At 43.2% G+C, this 22,697-nt stretch overlaps 1 protein-coding gene across 1 annotated transcript in view; it reads left to right on the top strand.

The window, feature by feature from the left end:
- FAM117B (family with sequence similarity 117 member B) overlaps nucleotides 1-20,759 on the top strand; it is an 80,076-nt gene extending 59,317 nt beyond the window's left edge. The window contains exons 7-8 of the mRNA XM_075933839.2: nucleotides 9,780-9,900; nucleotides 16,680-20,759. Coding sequence (XP_075789954.2) covers nucleotides 9,780-9,900; nucleotides 16,680-16,995 — 437 coding nt within the window. The 3' untranslated portion in view covers nucleotides 16,996-20,759. The remainder of the gene's footprint in view (nucleotides 1-9,779; nucleotides 9,901-16,679) is intronic.
- Nucleotides 20,760-22,697: the final 1,938 nt, after the last annotated feature.

Here is a 22,697-nt window from a genome sequence, read left to right as displayed (position 1 = left end):
ACGGTTAGCGCCGGCCCCGGGAGCGCCGTGAACTGGCCGCCTGTGCTCTGGGCGTGCGGTGCATGGGGGAGGTGCCGGCCCCGGGTGCGCGGCGCTTGGAGGGGGGGGGGCGCGCCGGCCCCGGGTGCGCGGCGCTTGGAGGGGGGGGGGGGCGCGCCGGCCCCGGGCGCATGGCGAATTGGCTGCCCGTGCTCCAGGCGTGCGGCGCTTGGGGCGGGGGTGCCGGCCCCGGGCGCGCAAGTGTCCCTGCCCTCTGGCGCCCGACAGGCGAATGGCCCCACACCTTGGCGCCTGGCAGCCTCAAATGGTTGGGGACCACTGTTCTAGGGCATATGGCTTCCATGACACATGTGGTCAAGCTCACCAGACTTCATATGAGAGGCCTTCAGTCATGGTTAGCCACAACTTACAAGCCCTCCAGAGATTCTCTCTCCAAACAACTAACTATACCACCTCGCATTCTAAACTCACTACAATGGTGGACAAACCCCCGGAATATGTTAGGTGTATCATTCCATCAACTTTCTCCCACACTCACTATTGTGACAGATGTGTCACTCATGGTTTGGGGAGCTCACCTAGGCACCATCACAGCTCAAGGCAAATGGTCCTTTATGGAACAAACCTTACAGATCAACCTTCTCGAGTTGCGAGTGGTCAGGTATGTATGCCAACATTTCCAATCCTACATAACTCACAAGTCCATTTCCATAATGTCAGACAATACCACCTGCATGTGCTTCCATTAGATTATGGAATTGGTGCCTTACGCACCATGTTACCCCCATAGCTTCATACCTACCTGGAGTGCTCAATGTCACGGCAGATGCCCTAAGCCGCACATCCACGATCAACACGAATGGGAGATGAACAGGAATGCACTTGCACCAGTTTTTCGTCAATGGGGGCAATCGGATATAGACCTCTTTGCCACAAAAGGAAACAAAGGGCCACCTCTACTGTTCAAGAGCAGCTCTAGGGAAGCACTCCCTCGGCTACGCTTTTTCAATCACATGGGATGGTCCCCTTCTCTATGCCTTTCCACCCTTTCCTCTCCTTCATAAGGTACTCAACAAGATCTTCCTCAGCAATGTCCCTCTATAGCAGTGGTCTCCAACCTTTTTACACCGAAGATCACTTTTAAAATCTCAGAACAGGTGAAGATCTACCGCCCCGCCCCTTCCTTGAAGCCCTGCCCTCTCTATTCTCCTCTTGTTCATCACTTGCTATCCCCAATCCTTACTTACACTCTGATAAACAGTTTATTTTTAAATTATGCGATATATAAAATTAAAATCACGTGTTTATAGTTATGAAATAAATGGTCTGTTTTTTATTCATGCTATTTAAATCTAAAATGAATATTTTATAATTATACTTTTTGTGGGGTCAGAGTTCTGCGGCTGGGGGCAGGGGAGAGGGAACAGGGTGCTGGGACGGCAGAGGACAGGGTTTTGCAGCAGGGGACAGGGTGCCAGTGGGGACAGAGTTCAGGGAATGGGGACAGGAATGGGGACAGAGTTCTGTAGCTGGGGACAGGGGAGTAGGGTCTGGGGAGTGGGGACAGGGTGCCAGTGGCAGCAGAGAGTCCCCTGCATCTGCCTCCTCCCAGTATTCTTCCCTCCCCCCTCCCCCTTCCCCCTTCCCCCCTCCCCCTCCCAGAGGGAAGCCAGCACATGCCTCCTCTGGGCCTGACTCCCCCCTCTCCCCCCGGGGGGGGCAGGGAAACCCCTTGCATGCCTGTCCCGGGGCCAAACCCCCGCGGGAGCCTGCCCCGGGGAACACCCCCCATCCCCGTGGCGGGGCTGACCCCCACTCCCACGGCGCAGGGAAACCCCTGTGCTCAACTCACCCCTCCGGCGCTGGCAGTGCAGGGAAGCCTCTGCACTCCTCCGGGGCCAACACCCCCTCCCCCTCCCCCAGCACGCAACAGAGCTGTGGGAGGGGAGCAGCCCACGCACTTCCGGAACTCCCGGAAGTGATGCAGGCTTCACATAGGACTTCCGTCCACCCCGCGGGAAGCCGGCACTACACTAGAGGTAGGTAGTGGGGCTTCTCGGGGGTGGGGGGAAAATGGAGGGTGGGGTTGCCCGAACGCCTTGCGATCGACTGGTCGAGGTCTCAGAACAGGTTGACAATCGACGGGTTGGTGACCATGGCTCTACAGGATATCTGTAACGCCGCAACCTGGTCCTCGGACCATACTTTTGCACAGCATTATGCTCTCTCTTCCTCAATTGCATCTTCCATGGCAGTAGGACAGGCAGTACTGTCCACAGTGACTAACACGGGGCTCCAAACCCACCTCCGCGGGTCGACAACTGCTGTGTAGTCATCCAGAGTGGAGCACCCACGGGGACCTCTTGAAGGAGAAGAAAGAGTTACTCACCTCGTGCAGTAACAGTGCTTCTTCGAGATGTGTCCCCGTGGGCGCTCCACTACCCTCCCTCCTTCCCTGGCTCGGAGCCCTTGGTTCTGATGGGTACAGAAGGAATGGAGGAGCTGCGCCGTGCGCACCTAACTGATTCCAGTGACACAGGGGGGCGCTCTGGTGCATGCGCAGCATGGTGGAAACATAGAAAGATCTCCGGTCGCTGGCGTGAGGATGCACCAGCACCCACGTGGACACATCTCAAAGAAGCACCGTTACTGCACAACGGAACTCTTTCTTGCTTGTTTCATGCACCTCATACTAGTCTGTGCATCCTATTTGCTATATTTAATGTCTCTTTGATTATTAGGAATATTTAACCTATAACAGGAAAAGGATTTTTGTTTAATAAGACTTCATCTCTTGCTGCTGCTTAGTCTTCACTCAAAGACTCTGTTTGTATCTTGGTAACTAAATGAGATGGACTAATCAGACATACCTACTATATTAGGCCAGCACATGCAATCTCCTTCTGATTTTGCAAGATGAATAAAACAGCATTCTTGAATTTTTAATAAGCCAAGATATTTTATGACTGTTACTAGTAATGACAAATTATAAAGCATACTACCTAGAATATTTTCATACTTTTTCCAATGGTCATTGGATTTTTAATATTGCATTTATTAAAGTATTTTATCACTAGCAGATTTGCCATCGATGGGTTTCTCACGTGTAGATTTCATTTAGTTGAATTGAGATCTGCTGATACTGAAATAAAGTATAAACTTTTAAAAAGAGGAAGTTTTTTTTCCTCCTCTTTTATTTGTAAACTACCTGATGAGATTCTGGTAACTGTGCTATATGATCATTATACTACCTAAAACTGGATCCTGGTAAGCCATCTTAACAGATATTATTAACCTGAACTTTCAAAAGTAACTAGTGATTTTAGAGTACATGAATTTTATGTTCCCCAATTTGAAACACCTGCTTCTAGTGATGTCCCTGTGGGTGCTCCACTGTTGATGGGTTGTCCTGGAGCCACAGATTGGAATTTTGCAAAGCAATTTCCTGTTGGGCCATGCATGTGTGAAAGGCACCTCAGGGTGTTCGCGCCTTAGCACCTCATGTACGCAGCCCGTCCCTCCCACTTCAGCTCCTTGCTAACTGCCCTTGGTCGTGAATGGAGCTTCAACTTTTCTCCTCAGGTGTACTTACCTTAGCAGTTAGTTTCTAGTTCCTAGTTAGTTGTAGTTAGTGGGGTTCTTTTTTTACATAAATAGTTTCCCTAGTTCTAGTTAGTGTATAATATTGTTCAAAAAAGGTCTGTTTTTTTTTTCTCCTCAAGGAAGCCTGACGCAACTCTGGTTGCTTACGAGGCCAGAAGAATCCTGTTGTGTTTTTCTGTTTTTTCCCTCCTCGTTACCCTCTTTTCGCTTCCCTCACTTTTCAAACAAAAAATCCACACAACGCCGGATATTGACACCGCGACATGCCGGGCTCACCGTGGTTTAAGAAGTGCAACTCATGTTGCAACCGCATGCCAATATCAGACAGACATTTGTCATGTAGTCACTTGCTTGGGTGAAGCCCATATTCTCCAGAAATGTGAGCACTGCTGTAGCTTGACAGCTAGGGCCAGAAAAGACAGAGAGCTCCCCAGAATGATCTTCTTTGAAAAGGCCATGCAGCTTTCTGATGACCAACACACTTTCTGGCCCCAGGCGGAGTCTGCCAAGAAAAGAGCTACCTCCCCGTTGTCTAAGAAGGCTTTCAAGACAAGAGCTTCCCTGGCATGGTCTTTCCTGCCTTCCTCTTCTCTCAAAGCCAGCAGAGGAGAGAGACCCAGTATGTCCAGTACTACAGCATCAAGATCCTCCTTCGGTGCGAGTTCAACATCTCCAGAATTGACTTCGGCACCAGGCCATACCTCCTCAGTGCTGTCAAGAGCCCCTTAAACAGACTTCAGCACTGTACAGTGACCCAGCACCACCAAAAACTTCAGCACGAACTGCTAAACCAGCACCACAGAAAACATCCCAACTGGCACAAACAAGCTCAGCACCAGGCTCATGCCACTGCCTTCTCCTCCTGCAGCACCAGCAGAACCACCATTGTATACCTCTGACCCGGCGCAGGTGGTACCCGACTGAGCACCAGCAGCACAAGGAGGTTATGTCAGGAGGTTCATGCCCTGCTGCTAGAGATCCATCTGGGGTGCTGTCATCAACCCATAGCTCTCTGGGCCTTATCAGATCGCCTGTGCTGTCTTGGCACAGGGCCCTGGGGAGTGATTACCACAGGAGTGTGTGTTAATCACAGCACTCCTCTCTGATGGGGTCGCTGTCATATTACTATTGAGCCAGACCTCGTTATCCTCCCTGGTATGCACATGGGCCATACCTTCTGACATGGTACCCACCCCAGTGGCCACCCTGGGAGCATCAGGGCTCCTATAGACACCAATCAGTGGCATCTTCAATACCAACTAAAAGACGTGCATCACCACCTTGCACTTTTCCCCTGCTGGAACACTCGTAAGTGGAGGAGGGCTAGATTTAGGATCAAGATTTGGACCCTCATGCCCCAGATACATCGCTACAAGCCAGGAGGTGGTTCTTCGAGATGTTCCTGTGGGTGCTCCACATTACGTCGGTGCACTGCCGCTGAGCCTCAGAGCAGAGATTTCCTAGCAGTGTCCATGGGGCTGTGCAAGTGCGTGCTGTTAGGCTGCAGGCATCGTGCAAGTGCGAGCGCCCCTCCCCCAGTTCTCTACCACCTCCGGCTACAGACGGACTCAGTAGTGCTCCCTCACTTCTTCAAGTTCACATGATTATACTTTTTAAAACCAGTTAAATTCATTATAATAGTTAATTAGTGAGTTTTAAATAGTTAATGTTAAAAGAGAAGAAAGAAAAGAGAGAAATCTTAATTAGTATAAGGGGCTTTCTTCTTTTCTCCCAGTTAACCCCCTCCCTGCAGTCTCCGACTGCTTACACAGGCATGCCTGGATCACCTGGCTTTAAACTCATGTAAAGAGCATATTCCGCCTTTGGATGGTCACTCACAATGCATCTGCTGTCTTGGAGAGCAGCACATCTCTCAGAAATGCCCTCAATACGCAAGACTAAAATTACAAGTACAGAAAGACAGAGTCCTCTGACTCAAATTATTTTTATTAGAAAACTCGCTTAGACCAGCCTTTGATCCGGGCCAACAGCCCAAGGAACTCAAGCAGTGGGGATCCAAAAAGCCTGCTAAAAAGCAAGCCGCCTCAGCACCTCAAGGGGCTACAGCACCCACAAGTATTTGCACATAAATATCCTGGAACTGCAAGCAGTCAGGAATGCATGTGTCAAATTCCTCCCATTCATCACCAACAGACACATCAGACTATACATAGACATCGTCGCAGCAATGTTTTACATAAATCATCAAGGCGAAGCCAGATCATGAGCATCTGCAGAGTCCTTAGCACTTTGGAACTGGTGCCTGAAACACAACACAATTATCACTGCAGTGCATATTCCAGGCACCCTGAGTACAATGGCAGATGCACTCAGAGCCCTCCCAGTCGAGCTTCAGTGGCAAATAAACCTGCACATATTGACAGACATCTTCCACCGATAGCGTCACCCTATGATAGACCTGTTTGCAATGCACTCCAACAATCAATTCCCCTTATTCTATTCCAGGGCAGGAGTAGGCAAGGGATCAATGGGGGGGTGCCTTTCTCATCTCATGGACAACCCACCTATTCTATGCATTTCTTCCAATTCCCCTATTGAATAGAGTAGCTCACAAGATAAAGAGGGACAGGGCCTGTCTCATACTTAAACCATGGCTGGCATGGCCATGCTGATGCTGTATCTTCCTAGCAGTGATGTCCCATGCCCCACCAATCCACTTTACCTTGCAGCAGGGATCTCCTTCAGCTGGACTGCCACAACACCCGTCATGGATGGTTCTCTGACCTGGAGTTGACCATCTTCAGAAATGGAAAAGATTCTCGAGGTGGTGTGTGTTCCCTTCCTCACCTCTACTTTGGGATCCTGGGCTTCCTAAGCCATGGTTTCAGGGTAGAGAAGGAACTGAGGAATGGGACGGGGGCTCGCACGTGTGCGATGCCTGCAGCCTAGCAGCATGCTACTGCTGATGCACACCTGCACGGCCCCAGAGACACTTCTATGAATGCTCCGCTCTAAGGCTCAGCGGAAGCACAGCAACCTAAATGGAGCACCCATGGGGACACTCATCTCAAAGAACATCAATTACTCTTCCACTGCAAGGAGTGCACACAAAAAAAGCACTGACTTCTGAAAAAGATACAGCCCATGTACATGGCAAGATTTCTCTGCCTGTTGATGAGGCAATTATGGAGGCATCAGATGAGTTATGGCAAACTCCAGCTGCCATCCAACCCACATGTAAAAGGGCTGACAGGAAATATTTTGTTCCTGCCAAGGATACGAACTTTTTATTTACACACACCCCAACCAAACTCCCTTGTGGAGAGGCACAACACAGGTCTACGCTGCTACAATATAGATCTATGGCCCATGACAAGGACCACAAGAAGCTGGACCTCTTCGGGAGGAAATCTTGTCTGTCTTCCACATTATAGCTAAGAATTGCTAATTATTCGGCCCTCCTAGCAAATCACGACTTCAGTAATTACCGTATTTTCCGGCGTATAGGGCGACTGGGCGTATAAGACGACCCCCTATCTTTTTAATTAAAAGATAGGGTTTCATCTTATACCCCAGCGCCCTTCCGCCTCCTTTGCTCCCGGTGTCCCTGGTCTGCTGGAGATGGTCCCCAGCAGACCAGAGGCACCGGGAGCAAAGCCGCCAGGAGCGCCTGGGCTCCCCCCCGCCGGAGCCCCTCCGCGGCTTTGAAAGCCTCGGGGGAAGCCGGCGGCGGGGCATCCCAGGCGCGCATGGGCTGCCCGCCCGCCGGAGCCCCTCCGCGGCTTTGAAAGCCTCGGGGGAAGCCGGCGGGGGGGCATCCCAGGCGCGCATAGGCTCCCCCCCCGCCGGAGCCCCTCCGCGGCTTTGAAAGCCTCGGGGGAAGCCGGCGGGGGGGCATCCCAGGCGCGCATGGGCTCCCCCCCCGCCGGAGCCCCTCCGCGGCTTTGAAAGCCTCGGGGGAAGCCGGCGGGGGGGCATCCCATGCGCGCCTGGGATGCCCCCCCGCCGGCATCCCCCAAGGCTTACAAAGCCGCGGAGGGGCTCCGACGGGCGGGCAGCCCATGCGCGCCGGGGATGCCCCGCCGCCGGCTTCCCCCGAGGCTTTCAAAGCCGCGGAGGGGCTCCGGCGGCGGGGCATCCGGCGTACAAGACGACCCCCGATTTTTGGGGGATGTTTTTTAACTTCAGAGGTCGTCTTGTACGCCGGAATATACGGTATTCAAAATTGGGGGAGCTTGTGGAGCATCTTCCTGACTCCAAAAGAACCTATCCTAAAGGCCATAGTCCATGAGGTCCACACCATCACCCACACAGCCCTTCAGACTTCTTTGGACATCACAGACAGGCTGCAAGAACAGCTGTGACTGCTGTAGTCATGCACAGAGCATCTTGGCTATAGACATCGGGGTCCCTGGGAGCTTCAGGCCAAAGTAGAGGATCTTACTGAGAAAAGATCAGGGGGTTGGAGACTGATCCTCAATCTCTGCAAATTGAACAAATTTCTCTGCAGACAGTGCTTCAAGATGGTCACATTAACAACACTTTTCTGTCACTGGAGGAAGGAGACTGGTTCGCAGCCCTCAATCTACAGGACACATACTTTCATGTTACTTATACATCCATCTCTCAGATGCTACCTCCATTTTGTAGGCACAGATCACTACCAGTACAAGGTCCTGCCATTTGACGCCTCTTCCACCCCCCGAGTTTTCTCAAAGATCCTGGCTGTAGCAACAGCATATCTTTGACGGCAAGACCTCATCATCTTTCTGTACCTCAGTGACTGCCTCATAAAGGATGGTGTCATGGGGAAACCACCTCCATGATACAGAAGACCAAACTTCTCTTCAGTTGCCTCAGTCTTCTTATCAGTGAGCAAAAATCTACCCTAGAGCCAGGACATGGCGTAAGAGTTCATTGGAGCTCTCTTAGACTCAGTTTCAGCTCAGGCCTACTTACCTCAACATTTCATACTCCTTCAGAACCTCATAGCCATTCTTTTCATGAGCTCCACTACTACGATATTTACCTTCCTGAAGCTAATGGGTCATATGGCAGTATCTACCTATGTTGTCCAGCATTGGCACACATCTGTCTACACCTCATCATGTCATCTGCTGCACAAGAGTCGCTGTACCCACAGACATTCTTCTCTTAGTATGATGATGGACATCTCCCAATAATCTTCTCATAGGAGTCCCCTTTTATCAACCCCAGCCTACAGTGCAAATCACAACAGATGCTTCTTTATTGAGTTTGGGCGCTCATCTGCAATTATACATTATCTTGCTTACTCAGCAATAGTAAGTAACAAATAATGTAGATTCTTTAATTTATCCCTTGTTGGCTCTGCCATTGGCTCATTATGTGATGTTGGACACATCTAACCTTTTTCCTAATCTGTAAAAATGGAGATGCTAACAATTACCCAGCTTTGAAAAACATTGAAATCTGCAGATGAAAAATGTGATTAGACATCACAACCCTGAAGAATCTGGGCTCAGTTTCCTAGAACTACTTGAATATAGGAGGACTGGATGAAAGGCTTGAAACCACATGCTCTTTCCATGTCTTTTTTCATCTTCTCTCACCATTAATTTCCTTAATCTTTTTTTCTTCAATTTTTTGTTTTGTTTTTTATGTGTGCCCCAAAAAGTGTGCTTTGGAAATACTGCAGTAACATATGGCAATCCAAAAGTTGTCAATATTTTGGATTTGTTTGGATCTATAGTACTTAGCTGATATGTTGACAATCTAGAATGTTTTGTTTGTTATAAGAAAATTTAAATAGTTGTGTAAATAGTTGTTAAAATTGAATCACGCTTTTCTTTTTTAAATTACTCGGCAGCAACCAATTCTGATATTATCTGGACTGCTGATAGACCTCATATGAGACCTGTCTGGTATCTTGGCTGTAGAGGTTGTGATTAAGAGTCTGATGTGGAATTGTAAAATTGGATTGCCATGGAACACATGCAGGGGTCTCAAAAGAAAATAAGTTGTGGGGGAGAGCATGGTGAGAATTGTGATATATAAATGTGTCCGTCCTACAGATTGGGGAGAAATATTCCATAGAACGTAGAGAATGGAAATACTTATTTAACACTGTAATGTTAGTAATGAAGTGAGTTTGGAGTTGTCACCTTTCTTTTAAAATAACAGAATTCATCTTATCTTATATATCTTTGCTATTTTTGATTGTTCTTTTCCCACAGAGAATGGAAACAATTCTCCCCTGCCCAAATATGCTACCTCACCAAAACCCAACAACAGCTACATGTTCAAGCGTGAACCTCCTGAGGGCTGCGAGAAGGTTAAAGTCTTTGAGGAAAGTTTGTAAGTAGATCTTCACTTAATAAGAAATTTATCATTCAGACTGATCTGACATCAGGTAATTCAGTTTAGTGTCTGGCACAGAAACTGCTCCTCAGACAGTCTCTTAAATATTATTTCTATGTCTGTTACTACTAACATTGCTACTTCTACACACCATCTTTGTAGTCCTATTTGTAGACCATGGTGCTCCTAGCATCAGTCTGTGGAATTACCTTAAAAAGCTGTGTACTTGGGCGTGGTGCATGAGAGATCACCCTGCCCCCATTCCCACTTCCATCACTTCCTTTGCTGTGGATGGAACTTGTCTTTGTGCTCTCAGGCAAACTCTTCCCTTGGTGTAGCTCAGACATTTCAAACAGGCATCTGGCGGGCCGGGCCTGATCAAAGTGGTTTTTTTTTTTTTGTTTTTTTGGTTTTTTTTTTTTGGAGTCCGCCACTACATTTTTATAAAAGAATAAAGTGTGGCCCACTGGCTGCTCTGAGCACGTGGCCAAGTGCAGATCACAGCCGGCTGATCCCTCTGTGCTCAGCACTCCAGCACATCCTCATGGCTGGCCTGCTTCTCTGCTCTCAGTGCTCCAGCATGTGCACAGAGCCACCCAGCCACTCTGTGCACGGCATCAAGCGCCTGCTCACAGCCAGCCACTCTGCTTGTGTGCCCCAGCACCTGGAGGAAGAAGTGTGGTGGCAGCGATGGTGGCTCTGGGACCCATGCATTAGGTTGGGGGGGGGGGTCGGGAGTGCCTGGTTCTGGGGGAGGGGTGAGGCATTAGGTTGGGGGGCACTGGAGGTGCCTGGGTTTGGGGGTGAAGCATTGGGTTAGAGCGGGAGGCGGCGGCTGGGAGTGCCTGGTTGTGGGGGAGGGGTGAGACATTGGGTGAAAGCAGGGGGTGGGGCCGGGAGTGCCTGACTCTGGGGGAGCAGACGGGGATATTTTGCTAATATTTTGTAGTTTATTTATTTATTCCCAAATAAAATCACAAAATGTGTTGTATTAATTAGATATCAATAAATGTCCTTTGTTTGCAATCGCAGGAATAATTATTTATGCAAATCTCAAACTTACAAAGTATCTCAAATTTTTAGAGAAGCCTGTTCTGTTTGATTAACCACTGTCTATACTTTTTATTTCAACAAGTTATGTATCATATAAAAAAGTAAAAAGTAACTTAAATTTATGTTTAAATTAAAATATATATGAACAAATAACAATTTTACACATCAAATTATTGTATTATAGTCAAACAAGACCTAAAAAAATATTTTAAAATATACCTAAAACATAATCTATAATAATAACTAATTACGACTTTCCAATAGGAGTACATTTTCTTTGGTGGCCCTGAAAGCGATCAGTTTTTGTTTGTGCGGCCCTCAGTAGGCTTCAAGTTTGACAAGACTGATCTAGTTGTTTGTTCTCTTCTAGTAGGTTAGTATAGAGTAGCAAGGAATAATTCTTCATACATTGCCTGCTCTTATCAAGGGATCATGCTAGGCCCTTAGTAGTCTCTCCTACCACTCATGCATACTGGTATTCAATGCCTGGAGGGGGGGAACTCAGGAGAGGACAACCAAAGAACTCTGTAGCAGAAACCTTAAGAGCTGCTATGAGCAGGAATTATATATGTCTCATACAGGACCTTTGACCTTGGAAAGGCTTGAGCCCAAAAGCCAGAGGGAAAAAGAGAGCTGGGGGAAGACAAGTGGGAGAGAGGAGAGCAGACTGGGCAGAAAAGAGAACTTTGAAGACTGAACATTATTTTGTGTGTTATGCCATAAATTAGACCGAGAGGAGTGATATTGGACAAAAATATCCTGTATGATGGGGAAAGGGAGGAAGAGTTGCTGCAGACCTATGCTATAAATAAATTATTATATGGTGTGAAATTTCTCATATATTACTTCATTGACTTCAGTGGAGTTGCATCAAAAATTAATTTGGAACACTTTTTTTTTTTTTACTCTTAGTATAATTACTTTAGGCCTGATCATTTGACACCTAGATATAAAAGGCTATAACTAGGTATTAGTCTAAAGTGGTCAGTTTCATGTGAACCAGGTAGTATATTTACCTATGTTTATTTCTTAAGTCACATTCATCTCTGGTATTAGGTGTCATTTCTGTAACTTGCAAACTTCTTGGATCTCAAAAGGGAATGTGAAGAGAGACTGCAGGTAGTATTTTTAACTTTCATTGAGTTTTAGGAATTGTTTGGTTATAAACCCTCAAGTGCTAGCAGTCAAAATGTATCTTCGTGTCTTATTGCTAGCCATGGAATGCATGCTGGGAGATCCATATTCTTCAAGTAGATGGAAGTTGTGTTCCACTTGAGAGTATGTATGCCCAGCAGCCCAGAGCTGGAGAAATTTGCCGTACAAAGGCAGGGCTCGTTCCTTGTGGCTGTTGAGGATGTGATAGCGAGTAGGAATGATGTTCAGGAGGGTGGTGCTGGCCCGGTGCGGGAGAATTGCATAGCATAGCTGGCTTACCTCTTAATAGTGCTGCGCATGGCAGCATCAGGGGCTTGTCCTTGATTGCCTGGGTTTTCGGCACCATCATCTTAGTGAGGTCCCTTGCAGCTTCAAAAGTGTCAGTGGTAGATGGAAAGTCCAACTCCTGCACTTGAGATTGGCTGCTAGGGAAAGGACTAAGCAGGGTCATTTATGGAGACGCCATTCCAAGGGACTCCACCACCAACCCACTTGGTGCTACCAAAAGAAGAGCTTTCCAACAATTGTGCACGTGGCACACACACACCTGATTGGAGTCGATGTGAAACAAGCACTTGAAGGAGGAGGAGGTCAGGTTAATGCCTCTGTATTGAGACATGCAGTGAATCGCATTGTTTCCAGACTTAATTCTCAGGTTTTCTCAGCCAAGAAATTTTATCTCAGTTGATTGCCTATCACCTCATTCTTTACTTAACTATAATCTGTTTTTTAAATGGCTGGTTCATAAATCAACTTACAGTTGCCAACTCAAAAGTACACATGGGATTAATTTGTATTTGTCATTAGTTCTATTTAACTTAAACTGGTATTTAAACCTTTGCCAGATTGGGTTCTTGGTTGGTAGTTTGAAGAGCAAATGCGTACACAGTAACAGTTGAAACAGTAATGGAAGGTGTGTCGTTAGAAAGCAAAAACGCGTATCTCCGTTGTGCTGCAGTATAAGACACTGTAAAAAATAGAATGAAATTCTTGTAACAACCTGCTGAAAGGTCATCCGAGGGGACTGCTGAGCTGCAACACCAGTGAAGCTGACTGAAGGCTGATATGAAGACACACTGGGAAGTTTTAGAAGTCAAGGAAATTCCATATTATAATGTCCATTTTACAGAGAATAATAGGGCAGAGAAAACATCCCTATTATGTAAGATTTAGAGATGGTTAGTCTAAATAGGAATATCAAGCAGCACTAATGAAGACTCAGCAGGCTAATTCTATCATCAGTTACTGCAGTTCAGTCTTGTTCTATCCATTGATGATTCAAGAGACCTGGCCCTGTATTTTTGGTTACTCTTGAAAATACCAATCTATGTGATTTAGGTGCGGGAGTCCTCATTTTAATTTAGATTTGTGCTCCTAAGTCACGTAGGTGCTGTTGAAAAATTCCACCACTGTCTTAGGAGGCAAGAGCCAGAATAGCATTCAGCTCATTCTCCTTTGTCTCATTTGCCTCTGTCCAGAGTAAAGTCGAAAAAACTTGAGTTACTTATTTGAAAAAAAAAAAAGTTAGTTTTGACATTTTCTAGTATAGAAGAAAAGTACTTCAGGTTCCTGCTCTGAACTTGTGTATGTTTATATATGGGATGATGAATTAGCGAAAATAAAATATTATATGCACATTCTGAAAGAAATATGTACAGGAATCAATAATTCACCCTTGTACATTGTACATATTTTTCTACGCTAGTAGGTGCATATCTTGGGCCCATTTTTCCATTTCTTATGTATTCAGAAGTAAATGATGAAGTAATGTTACCTCAGCCATTATTGTGCAATGGAGTATTCCTTTCGCTTGTGCTCTCCTTTTCTTGTATTGGGTTTGCCAAAGAAAAGAATTGCTTGTCTAAGTGGCCTATATCAGGTATTTTTAAAAGACCTCTAAAAACTGTCTGCCTCTTCAGTACTAGTTTTATTTTAGGTAGGTGTGTGCCCATTTGGGGATTTCTTCATTACTTATTGTATCCATTTATTTTATTTTGGTGGTTCTTTGGAGACACCTCATTAAAAGCTGTTGAAATTGCAGCTTATAAAACTTATTAATTTTATAGGACTTTGCTCCATGTAGGAGGACACTTATATTGTAGTACAGTGCAAGCTGCATATTGTTTCCATCAGAAAGGAGGATTTAAAGCTTTTACACTCTTGACTATAAAATAGTGTGCTATTGAAACTCCGACCTGATACTGCATGCAGAAATCCTCAGTCCAGAATCTACCTTTCATATGTGCTACCCTCAGTTGCAGGAGAAGAGTGTAGACAAGGCAGAAGACTTTATTTCCTAAGTCTAGAGGCCAGGGATCTTTGGCGAATTCTGCTGTCAGCTTTGCACATCACGGAGCTCCTCTGAGGAAGGTTGGCACCTTCTGATATTACTTTCCACCAACATTTGCACCCAACAGCATGGCTCCCTTATGGACTGTTCTGTCATTGCCTTTATGGTTGTTTACTGGAAGCCATGGAAAGGAAAAATATACCACAATGTGCCTATGAAACAAAACCATGATTTTGTAAATTTAAATTAGACTTATTTTGCAACGTGTGCATAGGCGCAACCATTGAGGGGATAAAAGACATATTTCCCTTCCATCTGCGCGCACACATTTCCCTTCCTCTTAGTGCTTTTAAATTAAATAAATTAAAAGTTATAAATATAAATAAATAAATATAAATTTATAAATTCAATATAAATTAAATTTTATAAATTTAATATAAATTAAAAATAAATTAAAATAAATAAATTAAATATATAATTTTCTAGGCATATACATACACAACTCTGCAGATGCATTGTAGGGGGAAACAAAAATGAAAACCCTTTTCCACTTGGTTCCTTTCACAACTATGCCACACTCTTTCCCAGCCAAGTCCTGGTGAGCACAAGTGTTAACAAATGAGGCAACAGATAAAGAAATCCACCAACAATTGCAGTGTTTAATGTTTTCTCCCTTTAGGTAATTCTGTTATGCAGCTACCACCTCCTTTTCCTCACCTCCCTTCACCTTTACCATATCCACATTAGGGATGTAAAAATGTGTTTAAAAATATAACTGCTAAAGATCCTAGCAGTTGAATGCACTATGGGCTCTGCCGTATAAAGCTTATACTCTGCAGCATGGGGTGACAGCCAGATGCATTACTTCAGCAAGTTGGTGTGTAACCATAATGGAAACTGATAAACTGATGCTTCTCGGTTACCCATTTAATCAGTTACGCTTTTACATCTTTAATCCACATTGGAATAAAGAAATAGTACTCTGGAAGGGAAAACAAAGATTGGGGGGGAAATGTAGGAAGAATAGTGGTGGGAGTAGGAACAGGTATGTTTATAATAAAACACTGTTTCTTTGTGCACTCCTCCCGTCAAGTTCCCAAATCATGTTTTTGCAGTTATACCATTTGTAAATATGGTTTTTGCTCTAGAAAATCACCATGTAAAATGGTTAGTCATGCCACTTCTCCCTGTGTGTCAGATGCCAGTCTGCTAACGGTAGTTTCAAAAAAATATATCCTTTGACTCCTTTTTACTTCTGCAAAACCAATATAGCTTGAGGAATGACTTGTGCTGTTTTGGTTCCTATATCAGCAAGAATTCTTAAGTTTGAGGGCCATATTTTACTTTCCATTACAAATATGTAGCTCTGGGATTGCAGGAGCTCAGTAGGATTGAACTAAATTGACTTTTGTTTATAGAATCTGTAGTAACACTGATGCAAAAGTCAGAATGAGCTTGATTTTCAGTTCAGTACCTAGAAGTGAAAAATCTATTTCTAAATAAGGCAGAGTTGATTTGTAGACTGAAACAACAGATATGGAAACCCACAGGGTGCGTCTAAACTGGCAAGATTTTGCGCAAAAGCTGTCTACACTGGCCGCTTGAATTTGCACAAGAGCACTGACTTTAATGTACACAATCAGTGCTTCTTGCGCAAATACTTTCACGCACCCGCTCGGGAAAAAGCCCTCTTGCGCAAGAGGGCCAGTGTAGACAGGGAAGAACTGTTTTGCGCAAACATGGCTAAAATGGCAATTGGGGCTTTCTTGTGCAAAATCGTGTCTAGACTGCCACGGAATGCTTTTGCGCAGAAGCACTTTTTGCGCAAAAGCATCCATGCCAATCTAGACTCACTTTTGCGGAAATACTTTTAATGGAAAAACTTTTCTGTTAAAAGTATTTCCGCAAAATCATGCCAGTCTAGACGCAGCCACAGTGTCTTTGAACAAAATTACTTTTCAGAGTAGAAGCACACTTTAAAAAGCCAGATGCAGTCTACAGCAGAACTGTACCAGAGTGCATCTTGTGAAGCAGGAAATCATAGGACTGCAAAGTGGGACTTAAGTGTCTGATCTTCAGTTCTTCTCCAAGTAACAAATGTCAGTTATTTGATGAATGCTCTCATACTCTTGCTATATGGGCATGCTGCAAATTATTGTATATGTCAGGATTTTTTTCAAAGTATGTTCAGGTCATCTTTTAAAGATAGACTATGCATTCTGCTGCAGAGTAAATTTTTGTTGACTTTAAACCATTTTGTTTTGCCTTTTATTTGTAGGCCAAAGCCACTGCATGAAATTCCAGCCTTCTACTGTCCTGACAAGAACAAAGTGAATTTCATTCCTAAAAGTGGCTCTGCTTTCTGCCTTGTCAGTATTCTCAAGCCACTTCTTCCAACACAGGATCTTACGCTCAAAGGCACTAGTCATAGCCTGACTGTTTCCACTGGCATGACACCTAGTTTTCTACAGCCCATTACCATGACCTCCCTGTCTGCAAACACTGACCAAGACCGGATCTCTCGAGGAACAAGTACAGTAATACCGCAGACCTCTATACTCCAGCAATCAGGACATATTGAAGAAGCGGAGTAATAAGTCTGCATTGTGCAGGCTTTGTTTTGGAGAGACTACTAGGAAGACTATTGAAACTAGTTGTCACTGGTCACACCTGTTCATTGGTCACACCTGTTCATTTTAACAACTCATGACACTGTCACAGTCAAACTGTAGTGTTCCTCTCATCTCCATGACTACATTGGAAGCATGCTGAGAAATCAAGGTGGAAGCAGCAGATGAAGCAGTGCTCTTCTCTGCTTGTTGAAGACTCAATTTGTTTCTCTGCTTTTTTTTTTTTTTTTTTTTTTTCCCAAGCTCTGATAAGAGAGATTGTTACTAATTCTTTACCATTGGAAGGATCAGTTATTGTGGTGATGCTTTTTGTTCTTCTTAGACTTTTTTCAACAGTGAAAATTTTAAGAGCCAGCTGATGCCAGCAACCACTGTAACCTGCAAAAGGAGGGGTAACCATGTGGTAATGCAAGACCCATCTTTTGTATAAAAATGAATATTTTATAACAAGTTTGCATTTTCTGATACATAGCAAAAGACACTTTCTAAGCCACTGTTTTTCCCTTCTATGGGTGGTATGTTTTTTTCAGCTGTTTTCCAGCTGCTGGGACCAAAGGATTGTTGAAATACTGTAGCAGTGTCAATCATGTGACCTTGTTCAACAGTCCCTATCCCCAATAAAAGTAGATAAATTAATGCAAAAAAATTAGAAAAGAGAATATTAGTATGTTATGTGCATTTGTTTTTGATATCAGATGTTTGTGTTTTGGTAAACCACATTGTTCTTGGACTCTCCTACTCCCTTTATAGAATTCCTGTGTACATTTAATTACATGGGCAGAAGATAGTATTTTAGAGCACTTAGCCCAAAGTAGTGTAATCAGTTTTCCATAGAATTATTGTTTGGTTTACAAAAAATAATATTTCTCATCTACACCAAAAAAACACACCAAAACAAATCCTGCCACTTGTCCCTTGGGAAATCTCTAGGTTACCTGGGTAATTCAGTCTGAATCATGAATCATTTTTGACACAAAATTCACTGTTGTCGCTGATCACTGTACTAGAGACCCTAGCCACATGATACTGAAACAACTGCATGGTTCCTCGTCCTTGTCATAGTGCTTGTTCTGTGGGTATGTTGAGGGTGGTAGTTTGTTAGGTATAGTATTTGTCACACAACACTCAACAGCAGTAGATATGTTCTTCCTTTTTAATTAGCAATGTTGTTGAGTATGTCCACAAGAGGATGTGTTGATACCTGGTTCTGATTTGCAGCTGTTACCAGTTTCCTTTGTACCTCTGGTTCTTTGACAGTTGAAATAAAAAATGAAAATGGGGAGGGATGTTTCATACTGAGCTTGTTCAGGGACTGCAGTGAGTTTCTCCCAGAGTACTGAAATGCATCCTTGTCTTACATAAATATCACAGTCCAAAAATCTGCAACTGCTTTAATACCAAAGTATCTTCAGGTTACAAAAATCAGTTGACAGGAGCCCTGTTTTGGGGGGAGGTAGCTTCAGTAATTTCAAAGTACGTATTTAAACTGTATAGTCTCTAGGTCTGAATAGTCACACACTGCATATGTGTAGCTCTCATTGATTTATATACAAACAATTGCCATGGATTAGCTGCATAATCACACACCTGTTTGTAATTACATCTTTTTAAGAACCATATCACAAATGTAATTAGTTCTGTTCTTTGTGTAACACGTGAAAGGCACATCTACTCTATAGGGAAGATTGATGTAGTCATGGTCAATTTTCCAGGGTTTGATTTAGTGGGTCTAATGAAGACCCACTAAATCGAACTCATCATCAGTGATACTCCTGCTCCTCACAAGGAGTAAGGGAAGCCATCAACCTCCTGCTGAGTTGATGGCGTCGACTCCAGCTACACAATTAATGTAGCTGGATTTGAGTATCTTAAACCTTCCATTTTAGTGTAGATCAAGCCTAAGACTTTGGTTGCAGACACCTCAGCCAGGAAAAATACAGGTGTCTTAGCAGCAAATAGTTTCTATGTACTTATGATGCATATTAGGTAGGTCTGATAAATCCCACACAATAACATTATAGCAAGAAATCTACTAAAAGAATAAGAGTAAAAAGCACTTATGTAGGCTGGTGCAGTAATTATGGTATAATGAAGCACTCTTTTTAAAACTTACCTGTTAACCAAATTTCACCGCTTAGCCTGTTGTGATTATTTATAGTTATCAGATCTGTTAAATTAATTCACAGATTGACCAAATCCTGCTCATTTTACTCCTTCCCACTGAAATCAGTAGGATTACTTGTGTAAGAGGGTTTTAGCACACCAATGAAGTTGGGGGTGGGAAGAATTTGACATGATGGTGGTATTTAGTGCATCAAAGCTGCATTATACAAGATTACCGTTTTAGGAATAATGGAATATTACTAGTTGATTCTGTACACACCTCAGAGAAGTCTCCTTTTTAAAACATTTAAAAATCATACTAGCTTGCTAGGGTTTGGACAAAATCTGATATTTTTTGCTTTCTGGAAGATGGGAATGCTTAGGCAAGGAAACTTTTTGTATAGCATCCAAACTAATTTCTAATTCCTTCATAGTTACAGGTAAAGTGCTTCTGCCATTAACGCCAAACAGCATGGTGCTTATGAGGAGATCTTAACTGGATAGTTAGTACCAAAGGGCTAAAGTCATCATACAATAAAACTTGGTTAACAACCATCCTCCGTCCAACTGCATCCTAATGTCTTTGTTCAACATAGTGAATATTTTAAAATAGGAAATGGAGTCTCCGATCTTAGCTGTTTATGTAATATCCATCCCTGTAATAGTTGAGCATTACCCCCTCATTTAGATCACATAGAAATGCATTATGAGACAATGTACTATATAAAACAGGAAGCTACTCCATTAGGAACAACGTGAAAATTATAGGGTTTTTTTTTATAAAAGTTGGATTAAAAAATTGCATTTGAAACTAACTTTTTTTAATCTGCCACAACGATGACTCATATTTAGATGATTAAATTACTCCTGTTTGAAGATCAACTTTTGCAAAAAAAACTTTCTTTAGCCTTAAATTTTTAATGCTCTTTCTTGTTCCAAAAGAGAGGTATCTGGTAAAACTGTAGGTCTTTTTCAAAACATGGATCCTAGTATAATGTGTGGGTTTTTAATTGCAAAATTGGGGGGTTGTTCCATACTTATATCAAATATGGCATGACACACAGACTTCAAATTAGTTGACATGCCTAGTCTCAGTGAAAACTAGTACACAAGATTTAGCTACCTTTTTGAATTTTCTAATTCTTTAGTCAAAAACTTTCCAGTGACCATTTATGTAAGCCCACGCCTTGACATGCTTAGGACTTGATTTTGTAAGATGCTGAAGTACTCCCAACTACAGTTCAAAGCAGTGGGTATTTGAGTGGTTACTATTGCTGAATATCAGGCCCTCATTATTCTAAAATGGACATCCCAAAAGTGAGGAATCTAAAGTTAATAGGCACTTAAGGTTAAATTATTTATTTTCTACCAACATTAAAAACAATCCAATGTTTATGGAGTTCATAAGCTCTGTAAAGTACAAAAGGCTTGTGACCATTGTAGTAGTTGTAATACAACTCCAGGTTGTCAGCTGCATCTATTCAAATATTTTCCTTCCTTTTGCTCAAGATACAGGAAAACGGGATATTCTTAAACTTTCATTTGCTTCTGCTGCTTATTCCTCACCTGATGCCATAATATTGTGTGTGACATCAGTTTAATGGGATGTCACAGGAAAAAAAGAATGACATGCCGGAAGCATTAATTTTTACAAAAAATCCTGTTTTCATGCATATGACCCCAGTAAAGAAAAAAGCATGAAAAATACAAAAATATTGATGCATAACTTGTTAAAATTTCAAGATTTCCATAACAATAGCAATTCTTCAAGAATATTTACTTTCAAGGCTACTTTTTCAGGTTAGTTTGAATTATGGTTTACCAGATCTCAAAACTTGAAATTACTGGGGAGTACAGTAGAAATTGATCCTGTTAGGGAAAACAGGAGCCTGTACTGGTAAGCACTTACATAGCCCTTATCCTTGTAATAGTGGGGAAGTTCAGATATTGGGAAAGTTATGCACCTGTTAGCAAACATTTGGAAAAAATAGTCCTGGTGAATTTTAGGCCTACAGCAAGTGTATCATTGGTCGGTACTTGTATTCCAACTTACCCATTGGGAATAGAAATCAAAAGTGATTAAAGTTGACAAGATGTCTTTTCAAGCAAGGAGTTATTAAAAGAAGAAACTTTGGTAATGAGGGGAAAATTAACAACTAGGGGTATTCATTATCCTTTCCCCAATCTCTGGACTTCTTATTTAGCTTTGCTGTTTGTGGTGTTAGTAACAAATTCTTCCTTACAAGAATATGCTTTTTTTTTTCTCTCCCCCAGCAGCTGTGAAATAATGTGGCACATCAGTTCATTGCTAATGATATCAAAAAGGGTTTTTCTTTTCTGATTTGTTGTTAACTCTTGCTGGAGACCACTCATCTTCTCCACAAAAACTTTGGGGGAGGGGAATTTCAGTTGCAAAGACCAGCAATATTTGGATACCCATGGGTATTTTGATCCACCTCTGTCTCTTAATGCACATATTAGTCTTGTTGGGGTCTTTTTCCTCTATTTTTATAGACTGATGTGAGACTTATGTCTGCTAGAAATTTCTTCTTGAACAGATGTTGATTTGTTTTACTTTCCCAGAATTGTCACACATTTTCAATAAATATCTTCAAAACAGGGCTTGTGTTGTTTCCATTTGTTGTTTTCACGAACTACTACCCTCACAAAGACCAAAAATAAACAGCCTAGAGCTAGGTGCCCAAAATGATTGTTGGTAGAGGCTCATGGCCTTTTCATCCAGTCCTGAAGTCAAGGTGCTGAATGCCCTTCACACCTATTCTACCAAACCGGGGTTGAGAGCTCTCAGGACCAAAGCTGTTTTTCTCTGATAAAATTCAACAAGTTAGTAAAGGTAATGAAAAAATGCTGTGTAAGAGTTAAATTTAGTTACTATTTAGTTACGAGATTGTGGATAGTCACAGCCACCTAAAATCAGAGCATTTTAAAAATGCTGTATCTTGCAGCTCCCATTCATTTAGATAGGAGGTGAGGGTGCTATAATGATAATGGAGATTGCCTATCTCCTAGAACTGGAAGGGACCTTGAAGGGTCAAGTCCAGTCCCCTGCCCTTCACAGCAGGACCAAGTATTATTCCTGATGAATTTTTGCCCCAAATCCCTAGATGGCCTCCACAAGGATTGAACTCACAACCCTAGGTTTAGCAGGCCAATGCTCAAACCACTGAGCTATCCCTTCCCCCAAATATATTCTGTATATTTAGAAATTTAGATTTAAACACACTTTTTTGCAAATGTTGGCTTGTGTCTATAGTTACAGGAAATGATTATTGACTGTTCAAGCACAAATGAAACCCTGTTACTGCTTTCTTTGATTCATTTAGTCTTTTACACTGTTTTGTGAACTTCAACTTTGCTAAAGAATTTATCTTTGGCAAAGTAGCAGTTTTTGTGGGGTTGAGCTATTTGTCTGAATTGCAGAAAGGTAATTACCCAAAAAATGAAATAAACATTTTAAATCAGATTTTCATGGGAAGTGTATCCTGCAAGCATTTACAGCTTCAAAAATAATCTCTTGTTACTTCATCCAACTGAATTGTCAC

The sequence above is a fragment of the Pelodiscus sinensis genome, chromosome 7 (genome assembly GCF_052426305.1).
Source record: "Pelodiscus sinensis isolate ZL-2025 chromosome 7, ASM5242630v1, whole genome shotgun sequence".
Lineage (NCBI taxonomy): Eukaryota > Metazoa > Chordata > Testudines > Trionychidae > Pelodiscus > Pelodiscus sinensis.
Note: the sequence above shows the minus strand (reverse complement) of the source record. Positions and strands in the feature narration are given on the sequence as shown.